Genomic DNA, 16,687 nt, shown 5'->3' with positions numbered 1-16,687 from the left:
ACCCTCAGAGGTAGTAATCATAGCTGTGGGAGGAGGGGCATTCTTCTTACCAAACCACATGACCTTTGTTTTGGAGGTGTTCAGAACAAGGTTAAAAAAGCTTGTTGGACATGCTGCTTACTCTAACTCAACACTGGTCTCTGTTGTTGTGTCTTTGGCATCATTAAATATAAAGACATATTTTTATCAAATCAATTCTTTAATTATTATTACTTGATTAAATTAATCATGTAAATGTAATTAACTAGGAAGTCGGGGCACCACGGACAATCTTCAGATTACAAACTTATACTTTTCCGAATATAACTCTACAGATATAAAAAATATCTGATCAATTAGTCTTCTATTAATTAATTATTCTTTACCTCACGTCAGTCTCATCTGAACGTCGTAAATTGTTGGTTATCTGAAAAAACCTTTAATGTCAATCATCCTTACACCAATTGGCTTAAACATTTATTTACTAACTAAATAATCACAGAAATGCATAAACAAACAGTAGATATTGGTTACTAACAGTGATAGGGAAGATTCCCTAGTGGGCTAAAATGATATGACAGCTTGGTGGACAAAGGGAAGGTAGGTGTGGACTGAGAACGGGAAAGACAAAATGGATTCCCTTACAGTCTATAATTATATACATTGAAATGCTAATCCTTCGCACGTGAACAGCCGCTCATTCGAGAATAATTGCAAGTACATGTGTATGTCATTGTTGTCTTCTCTGTTGGAATCTGGAGAGTTAATCTCTCTTTCTGTTTCCCTGAAGATCAAAGTCTTTCGTGGTTAGACTGGAGACTTCGGAGTACCATTCAGAAATGTTCTCATAGAATAGATGTTTCGGCTGTTGTCGGTATTCGCATCCCAGTTTTACATAATTTCTAGCTGCAGACTAGTAATTAGTATCTAAGATATTCTCCTATTCTGTCGGGATCGATAGTCTCAGAGTTGAACCATTTCCAGCCGTGTAGCTAATGCTCCATGTGGTTTGGTTTTCTAGTCTTGGTTCTCAAACCTGTGCCACCTCAGCTTACACCGAGGTCTGAACTATTTGCAGTCACAGCTCACACTGTGGGTTTGATTAGTCTGAAGAGGATTTCCTCAGGAGGGTTTTTTGTTCGTAACAGTAGAAAAGGCGCCAGATCATGTCTGTGTTCACGGGGACGTGGAAACTGACTAGTTAAACTTTACAGGGAATACAATTCTCCCAAAATTTAAAAGTTCACATCATTTCACGAATAGTTTCATCTTTACTCATTCATTTTATACAATAATTAGATGCAAACAACATAATTGAGAAATGTACACGTTCAGAGATATAGTTCTCTGTTTCCTGTCCTTCGTGAGGTCACCAAATGAAACACACTCAACATAAGTGTCCTTTAAGTGTCCACGGACCCTTCCTACAATCTCACAAGTGGACATATACAGTTGAAGTCGGAAGTTTACATACACTTAGGTTGGAGTCAATAAAACTCGTTTTTCAAGCACTCCACAAATTTCTTGTTAACGAACTTTACTTTTGGCAAGTCGGTTAGGACATCGACTTTGTGCATGACACAAGTACTTTTTCCAACAACTGTTTACAGACAGATTATTTCATTTATAATTCACTGTATCACAATTCCAGTGGGTTAGAAGTTTACATACATGAAGTTGACTGCGCCATTAAATAGCTTGGATAATGATGTCATGGCTTTAGAAGCTTCTGATAGGCTAATTGACATCATTTGAGTCAATTGGAGATGTATCTGTGGATGTATTTCAAGGCCTACCTTCAAACTCAGTGCCTCTTTGTTTGACATCATGGGAAAATCAAAAGAAATCAGCCAAGACCTCAGAAAAAAAATTGTAGACCTCCATAAGTCTGGTTCATCCTTGGAAGCAATTTCCAAACGCCTGAATGTACCACGTTCATCTGTACAACCAATAGTATGCAAGTATAAACACCATGGACCACGCAGCCGTCATACCGCTCAGGAAGGAGACGCGTTCCGTCTCCTAGAGATGAACGTACTTTGGTGCGAAAAGTACAAATCAATCCCAGAACAACAGCAAAGGACCTTGTGAAGATGCTGGCGGAAACAGGTAGAAAAGTATCTATATCCACAGTAAAACGATTCCTATATCGACATAACCTGAAAGGCCGCTCAGCAAGGAAGAAGCCACTGCTCCAAAACTGCCATTAAAAAAAGCCAGACTACGGTTTGCAACAGCACATGAGGACAAAGATTGTACTTTTTTGAGAAACGTCCTCTGGTCTGATGAAACAAAAATAAAACTGTTTGACCATAATGACCATCGTTATGTTTGGAGGAAAAAGGGGGAGGCTTGCAAGCTGAAAACACCATCCCAACCGTGAAGCACGGGGGTGGTGGCAGCATCATGTTGTGGGGGTGCTTTGCTGCAGGAGGGACTGGTGCACTTCTCAAAATAGATGGCATCATGAGGAAGGAAAATTGTGGATATATTGAAGAAACATCTCAAGACATCAGTCAGGAAGTTGAAGCTTGGTCGCAAACGGGTCTTCCAAATGGACAATGACCCCAAGCATACTTCCAAAGTTGTGGCAAAATGGCTTAAGGACAACAAAGTCAAGGTATTGGAGTGGCCATCACAAAGTCCTGACCTCAATCCTATAGAAAATGTGTGGGCAGAACTGAAAAAGCGTGTGTGAGCAAGGAGGCCTACAAACCTTACTCAGTTAAACCAGTTCTGTCAGGAGGAATGGGCCAAAATTCACCCAACTTATTGTGGGAAGCTTGTGGAAGGCTACCCCGAACGTTTGACCCAAGTTAAACAATTTAAAGGCAATGCTAACAAATACTAATTGAGTGTATGTAAATTTCTGACCCACTGGGAATGTGCTGAAAGAAATAAAAACAGAAATAAATAATTCTTTCACATTCTTAAATTTAAAGTGGGATCCTAACTGACCTAAGATGGGGAATTATTCCTAGGATTAAATGTCAGGAACTGAGTTTAAATGTATTTAGCCAAGGTGTATGTGAACTTCCGACTTCAACTGTATCTCTTCTAGACAAACCCTGTCTCCCACCATGCAGTGCTCCATGGTGCTGGTCTGCCGTGTCCACGATAATCAGACCGCATGCCTTTGGGTGGGAGACAGGGTTTGGCCCTTTGGGACAACAACTTCCATTGTCAGAGCGGTCACTCGACTATCTTGTCAATATAATAGAACATCTTTGTCTGCAGGAGGAGCACTGTCTGTTTGAACTCTGACCCCTAACCATGTCTCCCACCATGCAGTGATCCATGGTGCTGGTCTGCTATTAGAGTGATTTCACATTCTTAAAATAAATTGGTGATACTAACTGACCTAAGGCAGGGGATTTTTCCTAGGATTAAATGTCAGGAATTGTGGAAAACTGAGTTTTTAAATATATTTGGCTTCGGTGTATGTAAACATCCGACTTCAACTGTTTCATTTTCTCATTTTGACGATTTAGGAGTTTGGCCACGTGAAATCCTTTGTTCACTCTGTGGTCTCTCTCTCTCTCTGCTTGAAAAGGGGGAGGGAGTCTCTGGCAGGAGTTTACGACCTGAGATAACAGAACCTGGGTGTAGGAGAGAGGGGGAAGCCACGATCTACACCCAGAAAGGGCCACGTCATGACACTGTGTAGACATGTTGCTAACCCAACACTGGTCTCTGTGGTAGACTGGATATGAGCATGTCGGCAGATGTGATGTGTCAGGTGTGATTCTCTTTCTCTCTGTGTGTGTGTGTGGTCAGACCTGTCGACACGCCTGGTTCAGAACTACACTCATATTGAGGAGCTAATGCATGCTGGGAATGCCAAACGCACCAAGGCGAACACAGGCATGAATGACGTTAGCAGCCGCTCTCACTCCAGCTTCACCATCATCTTCACACAGGTAAACACACACACACACACACACACACACACACACACAAACTGCTGGTGACCAAGTGTTCACAATGTCTATTTTTGTACTATATTATACCAATACATGCCTCTTAGAATACTATTTTATCCGTAGTGACTTACAGTACATTGAGTTATTTATTTTGTGTGTTTCACTGTGAACCCACAACTTTGATCTGATCAACTGACGTACACAGGACCACACCATGTATTCATGTCAGTTTTTACTTGGGTGTGTGTGGTTGACCCTTTTTGACTTTGTTGAAGATAAGTATTTTCTTGCCTTAGGGTGCAACCAAAGACCAGCCCAATTGTCCAATATTATAAGATAATTATATTATTATTACCATCCCTCCCTTACTCGCCATCACTCACTCCATCCCCTCCCTCCCTCCTGACGTTAACAGCTCTGTGTCTGTGTGTCCCCTTGGTCTCCAGGTTCGGTTTGATGCAGAGCTGCCGTGTGAGACGGTGAGTAAGATCCACCTGGTAGACTTGGCAGGCAGTGAGAGGACCGGTGCCAGACTGAAGGAAGGAGCCAACATCAACAAGTCCCTGGTCACTCTGGGTAGTGTCATCTCTGCTCTGGGTAAATTATGCTTAGTACACACGCGCGCATGGACGAGTACATGAACAGATGGAAACGCAAGCGCAGATGCGCCCACACACACACACCACATGCCTAATGACAACTCAGGCTGTTAGTAATACCAATTAAACTCTGTACCAGGACTTTGAATCGGTCTATCAAGCGGTAGCTACACTACTGGCAACCACACTACTAAGTATTCATGATTGTGTTCCTATCTGGCCAGCTTTGTGGCATGAAACATAAGTCCTTTCACGCTTTTGTAGTTGTTTTGGAAGATGTTATTGTGGAATTTTTCCAGTCTGTTTCAGTCGATTAGTGTTTCGTGTCGGTCTCTCTGGGGAGTGCGTTTACTTCTTTGTGTGTCTTGCCTCCTAGTGTGTGTGTGTGGAGGAGGGGTTACAAAAAAAGTAAAAGCTGCTCTTCACCCCCCTATAAAGTCTCTGTCTGTGTTCTCTCCTAGCTGATACATGTGTGACTGGAGGAGGGAGCTCCCACACAGGCAAGATGAAGAAGAAGCAGCTGTTTATCCCCTACAGAGACTCTCTTCTGACCTGGCTCCTGAAAAATAGCCTGGGGGGAAACTCCAACACAATCATGATAGCAAGTATGGTTGATCTTCGTCAGTGGCGTTCAGTCGGGGTTGCTAACAAAAAGGACTAGTAGTGTAACCTATTTTGGTGGGGAATGTTCATAGTATTAATTTAACATTGAGTCATTTATCAGACACTTATCCAGAGTGATTTACAGTTAGTGCATTATTGATTATTCACTTTGGTATTGCTATTTAGCTCAACTGCTGATTTGATTGATCTCTCTCTCTCTTTTAGTAAGAGATCCACCTCACTCCTGTTTGTCCATCTTTCTGTCCAGCCCTTTCTCCCGCTGACGTGCACTACGGTGAGACACTGAGCACGTTGCGCTACGCTAACCGAGCTAAGAACATCGTCAACAAGCCCACAGTCAACGAGGACAGCGGCGTTAGAGTCATCAGAGAACTGCAGGAGGAGATCGGTAGACTGAGAGGACTGATGGAGGATAACCACCAGGTAGGTGTTCTGGTGTCCGAAAGGTCGCTCGTTAGAATCCCAGAGCTGACAAAGTGGAAAAATATCTTTGCACATAATTGCTCCAGGGTTGCCGTTGATAATGGCGTGCGGGGGAACAGCCTCACCGAGGGGGTCTCGGGGTGTTGGGATAAGCAAAAAAAACAAAAACATTTCAAACACATTGGCCTTCTCTTTTTTTTTTTAAAAACACCTACAAATGTGTAATATGGCCGCTCTCTCGCCAGGCTCCCCTTTCTCCTCAGGTTCTCTCCAACACTCTGAAGGTGGAGGAGAAACTCCACAACAATGAGGCCCAGGTGAGTGCACTCTTTAGGACTGTTGTAGGTTCATGGCTTGACTTGTGTAGGTTGCCCAGAGTGTGACTCCACACACTAAAGATGCATGTGTTCACTGTAGTACTATTGTAAGTGGCTTTGGGTAAAAGTGTCTGCTTAGTGGAATATACAGATATCTGCCACAATAAAGGAAACGCCAACATAAAGTGTCTTCAATAGGGCGTTGGGTCACCACCAGCCAGAACAGCTGCAATGCACCTTGGCATAGATTCTATAAGTGTCTGGAACTCTATTGGAGGGATGTGACACTGGTCATCCATGAGAACTGCTTTGCTTTGTCTTGGCCAGGTCGCAGTTGTTAATGCAAACTTGTTCTCAACTAGCTTACCTGGTTAAATAAAGGTGAAATAAATCAATTTAAACAAATAAGTTCCAGCATTTGGTGTTTTGTGGACAGTGGTGTAAAACGCTGTCTCAGGCACCGCTCCAGAATCTCCCGGTTGAGATCTGGTGTCTGAGACGACCATGGTGTTGGGTTGTAATTTCTCCAGCAGGTGTTAGACCTGACCACTCCTCTATCCTCTCCAACAGGTGTTAGACCTGACCACCCCCTCTGTCCTCTCCAACAGGTGTTAGACCTGACCCCCCCCCCTCTATCCTCTCCAACAGGTGTTAGACCTGACCCCCCCCCCTCTATCCTCTCCAACAGGTGTTAGACCTGACCACCCCCTCTATCCTCTCCAACAGGTGTTAGACCTGACCACCCCCTCTGTCCTCTCCAACAGGTGTTAGACCTGACCACCCCCTCTATCTATCCTCTCCAACAGGTGTTAGACCTGACCACCCCTCTATCCTCTCCAACAGGTGTTAGACCTGACCACCCCCTCTGTCCTCCCCAACAGGTGTTAGACCTGACCACCCCCTCTGTCCACCCCCTCTATCCTCTCCAACAGGTGTTAGACCTGACCACCCCTCTATCCTCTCCAACAGGTGTTAGACCTGACCACCCCTCTGTCCTCTCCAACAGGTGTTAGACCTGACCACCCCCTCTATCCTCTCCAACAGGTGTTAGACCTGACCACCCCCTCTGTCCACCCCCTCTATCCTCTCCAACAGGTGTTAGACCTGACCACCCCTCTATCCTCTCCAACAGGTGTTAGACCTGACCACCCCCTCTATCCTCTCCAACAGGTGTTAGACCTGACCACCCCCTCTATCCTCTCCAACAGGTGTTAGACCTGACCACCCCCTCTGTCCTCTCCAACAGGTGTTAGACCTGACCACCCCCTCTGTCCTCTCCAACAGGTGTTAGACCTGACCACCCCCCCCCCCCCGTCCTCTCCAACAGGTGTTAGATCTGACCACCCCCTCTATCCTCTCCAACAGGTGTTAGATCTGACCACCCCCTCTATCCTCTCCAACAGGTGTTAGACCTGACCACCCCCTCTATCCTCTCCAACAGGTGTTAGACCTGACCACCCCTCTGTCCTCCCCAACAGATGTTAGACCTGACCACCCCTCTGTCCTCTCCAACAGGTGTTAGATCTGACCACCCCCTCTGTCCTCTCCAACAGGTGTTAGATCTGACCACCCCCTCTATCCTCTCCAACAGGTGTTAGACCTGACCACCCCCTCTATCCTCTCCAACAGGTGTTAGAACTGACCACCCCCTCTATCCTCTCCAGCAGGTGTTAGACCTGACCACCCCCCCCCCCCCGTCCTCTCCAACAGGTGTTAGATCTGACCACCCCTCTATCCTCTCCAGCAGGTGTTAGACCTGACCACCCCCCCCCCGTCCTCTCCAACAGGTGTTAGATCTGACCACCCCCTCTATCCTCTCCAACAGGTGTTAGATCTGACCACCCCCTCTGTCCTCTCCAACAGGTGTTAGACCTGACCACCCCCTCTGTCCTCTCCAACAGGTGTTAGATCTGACCACCCCCTCTATCCTCTCCAACAGGTGTTAGACCTGACCACCCCCTCTGTCCTCTCCAACAGGTGTTAGACCTGACCACCCCCCCCGTCCTCTCCAACAGGTGTTAGATCTGACCACCCCTCTATCCTCTCCAGCAGGTGTTAGACCTGACCACCCCCTCTATCCTCTCCAGCAGGTGTTAGATCTGACCACCCCCTCTATCCTCTCCAGCAGGTGTTAGATCTGACCACCCCCTCTATCCTCTCCAACAGGTGTTAGATCTGACCACCCCCTCTATCCTCTCCAGCAGGTGTTAGATCTGACCCCCCCCCTCTATCCTCTCCAACAGGTGTTAGATCTGACTACCCCCTCTATCCTCTCCAACAGGTGTTAGATCTGACCACCCCCTCTATCCTCTCCAGCAGGTGTTAGATCTGACCACCCCCTCTGTCCTCTCCAACAGGTGTTAGACCTGACCACCCCCTCTGTCCTCTCCAACAGGTGTTAGACCTGACCACCCCCTCTATCCTCTCCAACAGGTGTTAGACCTGACCACCCCTCTGTCCTCTCCAACAGGTGTTAGACCTGACCACCCCCTCTATCCTCTCCAACAGGTGTTAGACCTGACCACCCCCTCTATCCTCTCCAACAGGTGTTAGACCTGACCACCCCCTCTGTCCTCTCCAACAGGTGTTAGACCTGACCACCCCCTCTGTCCTCTCCAACAGGTGTTAGACCTGACCACCCCCTCTGTCCTCTCCAACAGGTGTTAGATCTGACCACCCCCTCTGTCCTTTCCAACAGGTGTTAGATCTGACCACCCCCTCTATCCTCTCCAACAGGTGTTAGATCTGACCACCCCCTCTATCCTCTCCAACAGGTGTTAGATCTGACCACCCCCTCTATCCTCTCCAACAGGTGTTAGACCTGACCACCCCTCTATCCTCTCCAGCAGATGTTAGACCTGACCACCCCCTCTGTCCTCTCCAACAGGTGTTAGACCTGACCACCCCCTCTATCCTCTCCAACAGGTGTTAGATCTGACCACCCCCTCTATCCTCTCCAACAGGTGTTAGATCTGACTACCCCCTCTATCCTCTCCAACAGGTGTTAGATCTGACCACCCCCTCTGTCCTCTCCAACAGGTGTTAGATCTGACCACCCCCTCTATCCTCTCCAACAGGTGTTAGACCTGACCACCCCCTCTATCCTCTCCAACAGGTGTTAGACCTGACCACCCCTCTGTCCTCTCCAACAGGTGTTAGACCTGACCACCCCTCTGTCCTCTCCAACAGGTGTTAGACCTGACCACCCCCTCTATCCTCTCCAACAGGTGTTAGACCTGACCACCCCCTCTGTCCTCTCCAACAGGTGTTAGACCTGACCACCCCCTCTGTCCTCTCCAACAGGTGTTAGACCTGACCACCCCCTCTGTCCTCTCCAACAGGTGTTAGACCTGACCACCCCCTCTGTCCTCTCCAACAGGTGTTAGATCTGACCACCCCCTCTATCCTCTCCAACAGGTGTTAGATCTGACCACCCCCTCTATCCTCTCCAACAGGTGTTAGATCTGACCACCCCCTCTATCCTCTCCAGCAGATGTTAGACCTGACCACCCCCTCTGTCCTCTCCAACAGGTGTTAGACCTGACCACCCCCTCTATCCTCTCCAACAGGTGTTAGACCTGACCACCCCTCTGTCCTCTCCAACAGGTGTTGGAGCTGACCAAGGAGTGGACCAGCAAGTTGGGGGAGACCCAGAACATCCTCAAGGTATTATCTCAGTCATATTTCTCTCTTACTGGTATGGATGTAAAACCTACGTACAACACTGGCTTTCACTCACTCATCCACATCGCTAATCAGTAACAAAGGCTCTCCGCTAGACAGTTGATTTCTACCATCGGGGGGGGGGGGGGGGGGGGGGGGGGTTTGAGTCCTGGGTAACTGGAATGTCAGTAACTTTGAAGAGTAAGAAGTCATAGAAACCCTACCTGAACTTTCTCCTCTCTCTCACTTTCTCACACACACACACACACACACACACACACACACACACACACACCTCTCCCAGTAGATCGACCCAACAGATGGCTGTTTCAGTGTCAAGTCTGAGGTCTGAGCTTTGGGCTCCATCTGTCCCTCTGTCCGGTTCAACAGATCCGTCAGAAAGCCTCAGGAGGTTGACATGTATTAGTAGTGTTTATCCTCCCAGATAAACCCTATTCCCTTTATAGTGCACTACTTTATTCCCTTTTATAGTGCACTACCAGGGCCCAAAGGGGATAGGCTTTACTGCTTCTCACACCATTCTGTTGCTGCTAGCGTCAACTCTTGTTTATGTGGCAGCCGAAATAAGATGACAAAAAATATCCAGGAACCAATTTGCTGTTGGTTCTATCGACTCAGCTCTGTAACAAGTGTCCCTTTATTCCCTTTATAGGGCACTACTTTTGACCAGGGCCCATAGGGATAGGGTGTCATTTATAGGGCACTACTTTTGACCAGGGCCCATAGGGATAGGGTGTCATTTATAGGGCACTACTTTTGACCAGAGCCCATAGGGAATAGGGTGTCATTTATAGGGCTCTACTTTTGACCAGAGTCCATAGGGGATAGGGTGTCATTTATAGGGCACTACTTTTGACCAGGGACCACAGGGGATAGGGTGTCATTTGAGACGTCGTAACAGAGGGTCAGTGTGCCGTCTGGTGCATGTACACCGAACAAAAATAGAAATGCAAGATGTAAAGTGACGGTCCCATGTTTCATGAGATGAAATGTAAAAATCCCAGAAATTTTCCACACGCACAAAAAAAACAACGTAATTCTCTCAAATTTTATGCACAAGTAGTTTACTTCCCTGTTAGTGAACATTTCTCCTTTGTCAATATAATCCATCCACCTGACAGGTGTGGTATATCAAGAAGCTGATTAAACAGAATGATCATTACACAGGTGCACCTTGTGCTGGGGACAATATTTAAAAAAAAAAACTTTTTGTGGTGATTTATGAATTGAATAATGTTGCTTGGAAAGAAGAACCTAGTTGTTTGTAAATTAAAGTTGGGGTTTATTATTTTGCCAAGCTACACTTTGTTTTGAGGAGTTTTCAGGACTGTGTTATGACAATAGCTGCCGGGCGGCAGGTAGCCTAGTAGTTAGAGCGTTGGGCCAAACGGTTGCTGGATCGAATCCCTGAGCTGACAAGGTAAAAATCTGTCGATCTGCCCCTGAACAAGGCAGTTAACCAACTGTTCTCCGGTAGGTCGTCATTGTAAATAAGAATTTGTACTTAACTGACTTGCCTAGTTAAATAAAGGTTACCAATTTTTATTTATTTATTAAGACACAAGTGCTTGGCCATGTCCCCTTTTGCAATCTACCTATCAGCCCTGCGATTGGGTCTGTTAACTTACTCACGACGAGGACCAAGCAGGTTGTTTAGATGTAGTGAGTGTTAAGTTAGAGGTTGGTGTCATGGTTGCATTGTAACTTCCTACAGTATTGGAAGACACACACGCTGCAATACTTTAACATGGTTATATAGCAGTCTAATGTGGAGTTAGATGCAGGTTTTCCTACATTCTAGTTACCAAAACAGTAACCAACATTCTGATATTAGTGTGATTGGATGGAAATGAACCATGCGGAAATTACACTTGGCATTTTCAGCAAACATTGGCATGTAGTTTGTCTTCCCTACTACCTCTTCCCTCTTTGCGTCACATCTAACAGGTGCTTGTAGTTCCCATATCCTACCAGCGGGTGTCAGTGTTGCTCTGCTGAACCTCGGGCTCAGCCTCAGCGACTGTAGAATAGGAGGGAGGGATAGGGGTAATAAAGGAAGAGTCAACCTGGCGTTGCTATTTAATTTTCCAGCTATTTAGATTAGAATGGCATCCTACTGGCATTAGAGCTGCTTAAATGGTCCTGAAGTCAACATCTGACACTGCGGGAGAGATGGAGAGGAGAGATGGAGAGAGAGCAGGGGAAACATCAGACATGCCTAATCACTTACTCTATCTCTCTCTCTCTCTCCATCCCATATGGCTCCTCAGTGTGTAGAAGAGTGTGAGAGCGAATTTCCTCCTTCACACTTTAGTCTGCCAGCCCAGAGTTTAGAGTGAGAGAGTGAAGAACAGCAGGAGGAAGACGAGATGAGTGACGAAATGTTTTTAGCTGGATGGCATTGGCAACTGTCAAACAGGGTTAGTTTGTAATCTTAATGTTACCGCAATGCTGTGCAGTGGTTACTTGACTCTGAAAAGTTTCATTTACGTTTTCAAAATCTTTGCAAACGTTTTCACCTGAACTGGACCCGCCCACCTGCTAGAGCCCTATTCTGGAATATTGTAGGTAATTACCAGTCACTGCTGATATCTAATTAAGAGGTCTTGATTAGCTACATATGGCTCTGTGTTCATTATGCTACCGTCAGTCCGTCCCTCGTGTTCATTAAGACAGCCATGTGGATAAAGTAATCCTTCTAACCCCCCCCCCCCCCCTTAAAAGAGTTAGATGCACTATTGTAAAGTGGTTGTTCCACTGGATATCATAAGGTGAATGCACCAATTTGTAAGTCGCTCTGGATAAGAGCGTCTGCTAAATGACTTAAATGTAATGTAAATGTAGTACATCTCAGATGTTCAAGTAGGGATGAGGGGGGGGGGAAATTTATACAGTTAAATATCGCAATATTTTCTGCGCTAATTGACTGTACCTCCACCAAAACTCCAGTATTTTTCCTTCATAGCTTATTCTGCCATCTTTTAAAAAAAAATAGGGAGCCAATTTAGTTTTTCCGGCAGTTTTATTTCCGTAAACTCGTTATCTCATGGCTCCTCCTTGTCCTTGTGCAGCAGACATATGGTGAGCAATATGTTTGGGACATCGAATCGCAATAAAATCACACTATCGAATAGCGAATAGCAATGCATATAGAATCGTGAGAATCTCAATATATATTGTATCGACACTTATTTTTTTTAAAATATCATGATAATATCTTATCGTGAGGTCCTATGTTGAAAGGTGATTCTGAAATGGAAACTGGGCCCTTGGTCAAAAGTAGTGCACTATTAAGGGAGTCAGATGAATACATGGTCTACAGACGAGCTAGGGACAGACCTGAGGGGACAACACAACGAAGCCTGGCCATCTTTCTGGTTCAGTTAGGAATCGGGATGCCCTGTGACACTCGGGCTGAAAGGCCACTGTCCTGGCAAGCGGCTGGCACACTGATGGCGTAACTCTCTTAACTGTTTGATGAACGGCTTTATGGATTTGACATTTTTTGTCTTCTGCTACATTTGCATTCTGTACAAGATGACGAATGGTAGATCCAGGCATGTAGCTAGGGATACGTTGATGAATGCAGGGGACATATTAAAGGCTAGTGTGTGTGTGTGAGAGAGAGAGAACTAGACTGCGTCTGTGTCTATTTAGAATGGAGAAAGGCACATCCATTCAACTGTTTCACAATACAGACGGCCTTATCAACAATGCTGTTCACCTTTCTCCATCTCTGGAATCATTTAGTGTGATTGGATGGAAAAGAACCAGCAGCTAGCCAGTCAGATTGGAGAGAGGAAGATTCTTTGACAAACCACAACTGATACTCTTAGCTGTGACCTTTGACATGTGATCCTGTGGCATTCTGGGAAGGTGAAGGGAAGGTCAAAATCAAAAGTAAGTCAGTATCTGATGTGGCCACCAGCTGCATTAAGTACTGCAGTGCATCTCCTCCTCATGGACTGCACCAGATTTGCCAGTTCTTGCTGTGAGATGTTACCCCACTCTTCCACCAAGGCACCTGCCAGTTCCCGGACATTTCCGGGGGGAATGGACCTAGCCCTCACCCTCCGATCCGACAGGTCCCAGACATGCTCAATGTGATTGAGATCTGGGCTCTTCGCTGGCCATGGCAGAACACTGACATTCCTGTCTTGCAGGAAATCACGCACAGAACGAGCAGTATGGCTGGTGGCGTTGTCATGCTGGAGGGCCATGTCAGGATGAGCCTGCAGGAAGGGTACCACATGAGGGAGGAGGATGTCTTCCCTGTAACGCACAGTGTTGAGATTGCCTGCAATGACGACAGGCTCAGCCCGATGATGCTGTGACACACCGCCCCAGACCATGACGGACCCTCCACCTCCAAATCGATCCGACTCCAGAGTACAGGCCTCGGTGTAACTCTCATTCCTTCGACGATAAACGCTGTCTTAGTACGGACATTGCAATGTATTGCCCTGGCCACATCTGCAGTCCTCATGCCTCCTTGCAGCATGCCTACAGGCACGTTCACGCATCTTTATTTTGGTGTTTTTCAGAGTCAGTAGAAAGGCCTCTTTAGTGTTCTAAGTTTTCATAACTGTGACCTTAATTGCCTACCGTCTGTAAGCTGTTAGTTTCTTAACGACCATTCCACAGGTGCGTGTTCATTAATTGTTTATGGTTTGTTTATTTTTTTTTTTACTAATTGATACTTCGAGTCAGTATCGATATCATACAAAATAATATTGTGCTATGTAACTGTGTGGACTTTTCCCTCCCTAACGGTACTGGATGGACACTGCATTTATATTACATTTATAGGCAAAGTTAAGCACATTTCCAGCAGTTGCAGTCCTCATGAAGCCTGACAACGTCTCATTGGGCAGGCCTCTCGCAGGCCTCTCTCGCTGTCCTGTTCACTGGGCAGGCCTCTGTCGCTGTCCTGTTCACTGGGCAGGCCTCTGTCGCTGTCCTGTTCACTGGGCAGGCCTCTGTCGCTGTCCTGTTCACTGGGCAGGCCTCTGTCGCTGTCCTGTTCACTGGGCAGGCCTCTGTCGCTGTCCTGTTCACTGGGCAGGCCTCTGTCGCTGTCCTGTTCACTGGGCAGGCCTCTGTCGCTGTCCTGTTCACTGGGCAGGCCTCTGTCGCTGTCCTGTTCACTGGGCAGGCCTCTGTCGCTGTCCTGTTCACTGGGCAGGCCTCTGTCGCTGTCCTGTTCACTGGGCAGGCCTCTGTCGCTGTCCTGTTCACTGGGCAGGCCTCTGTCGCTGTCCTGTTCACTGGGCAGGCCTCTGTCGCTGTCCTGTTCACTGGGCAGGCCTCTGTCGCTGTCTTGTTCACTGGGCAGGCCTCTGTCGCTGTCTTGTTCACTGGGCAGGCCTCTGTCGCTGTCTTGTTCACTGGGCAGGCCTCTGTCGCTGTCTTGTTCATGCTAGTTGTTCCCTATTCTTGGTGTGTGTGACGCTAGGGCTTTCTTCTGTTTTAATCAAAGCTGCTTCTCTTCTCCCTGAAAGGAACACTAAATAGCCGCGGTAAGGGTCCCCCGTCTCGTCGTCCTTAGAGAAAGTGAGAGCAGTGTAAACAGAACCTTAATATCCAGGAAGGTAGATTTACAAGGCTAATGGCAGCCAAATTTCTCCATGTTAGTGCACAACTAGAGAACATGGCACGACTTGTGACCATAGCACTATTGGCCCTGGTCAAAAGTAGTGCACTAAAATAAGGAATAGGGTGCCATTTGGGAAGATACTGAGATTTTGGTTCCAGGGCACGTGGGGAAAGGTAATTAATTTGAGATGGGTTGAAGAGCAGCCTCTTAGAGAGGAGGGAGTGAAGAGTGACGGAGAAAGGTAAGAGGGAAAGATACCAGAATGTTCTCTTCTGCAGGGGCCTGGGGATGCTGCCTGCCGTATCATCATTTCCCTCTCTCTCTCACACACGAGAGAAGATTGCAGGATGTACCCACCCATTTGTTTTCATTATGGAACGAGATTAATGCAAACCTGGGGTGTAATCGTTAGTCCAAAGCATTTTGGCAACGGAAAACATTTTACTCCAAATGGCAAACGAAAATGTGAGTTTCTATCTGGCAAATTCAATCCGTTCCTTCCCGGTTCTGTTTGGTTTCTAGTTTGGTTTCTAGTGAATACACCTCTGTAGTGCACTACTCTGGTCAGAAGTCGTGCACTATATAGGGAATAGGGTGCCGTTTAGGACTCTCACGGAAATAAGAGGAATGCACTTTGCCCTCTTGATTTGTTGAAATATAAACTAAGTGTTTTATATTTTGGTTAGACCCAGTGGGGACAGGCGGTGTGGGGGACAGGCAGTGTGTGGGACAGGCGACTTTCTTTAGTTGGATCAATCCTCGTCTCACTTTCTTTTCTCTCGTGCGTTTTTTGACCAGGGTCCATTGGGTGTAATTTGGGGACCCACCCCCCCCAGTGTCTTCAGTCATCTCCACCTATTTCCTTATGAATGACCTTAGTATTCACCCTGTCAGCACTTATACCTTAATACTTCATTTGAGATGACCTTTATATGAGAGATGGAGCGCCGTTTCAAGTTGCTTCACGATGACTCCAGTCACTTTTTTTGTGACTCAATGGAAATCAATAAGCAATCAAGTTGCTAATGTGTTTGAGCCCTCATCTTCAAGTCCACAGTAAATCCCAGTAATGTATTGTTCTTCGAGCTTCATTTTGGATACCCCCCCAACACTTTTCCGGTGTTGTATTGTTGCTGGGACGGTTTTGATTGTTTTCTTCAGTGCGGGTGAGCTGGACAGGTGGGTGAGGAGCTGGACAGGTGGGTGAGGAGCTGGACAGGTGGGTGAGGAGCTGGACAGGTGGGTGAGGAGCTGGACAGGTGGGTGAGGAGCTGGACAGGTGGGTGAGGAGCTGGACAGGTGGGTGAGGAGCTGGACAGGTGATTGGCATTCCTACAGTGGAGTTGGAGTTTGATATGCAGAATAAATGAGGAAAACTCTGAGTGTCTGAAGGTGAGGGCCATTTTCTAATTGGAGCGTATAGGCTACCCAATACCTTTTTGATGTTCTGGTGAACCTCCACGTATCTGTAAGCATAGAGATAAAACTGTTATCTCTGGGACTGCAACAGCCTGGATACCAGTCTGTTTGTGCCATCATGCC

General features: G+C 46.7%; 1 protein-coding gene across 2 annotated transcripts in view; it reads left to right on the top strand.

Moving 5' to 3' along the window:
- LOC139580331 (uncharacterized) overlaps positions 1-16,687 on the top strand; it is a 65,086-nt gene that overhangs the window by 8,820 nt on the left and 39,579 nt on the right. For both annotated transcript variants that reach the window (XM_071408886.1, XM_071408887.1), the window contains exons 9-14: positions 3,757-3,899; positions 4,349-4,499; positions 4,963-5,106; positions 5,373-5,548; positions 5,794-5,865; positions 9,472-9,531. In XM_071408886.1, coding sequence (XP_071264987.1) covers positions 3,757-3,899; positions 4,349-4,499; positions 4,963-5,106; positions 5,373-5,548; positions 5,794-5,865; positions 9,472-9,531 — 746 coding nt within the window. The remainder of the gene's footprint in view (positions 1-3,756; positions 3,900-4,348; positions 4,500-4,962; positions 5,107-5,372; positions 5,549-5,793; positions 5,866-9,471; positions 9,532-16,687) is intronic.

This window comes from Salvelinus alpinus, chromosome 7 (assembly GCF_045679555.1).
Source record: "Salvelinus alpinus chromosome 7, SLU_Salpinus.1, whole genome shotgun sequence".
Lineage (NCBI taxonomy): Eukaryota > Metazoa > Chordata > Actinopteri > Salmoniformes > Salmonidae > Salvelinus > Salvelinus alpinus.
This window is presented reverse-complemented; position numbering and strand designations above follow the sequence as displayed.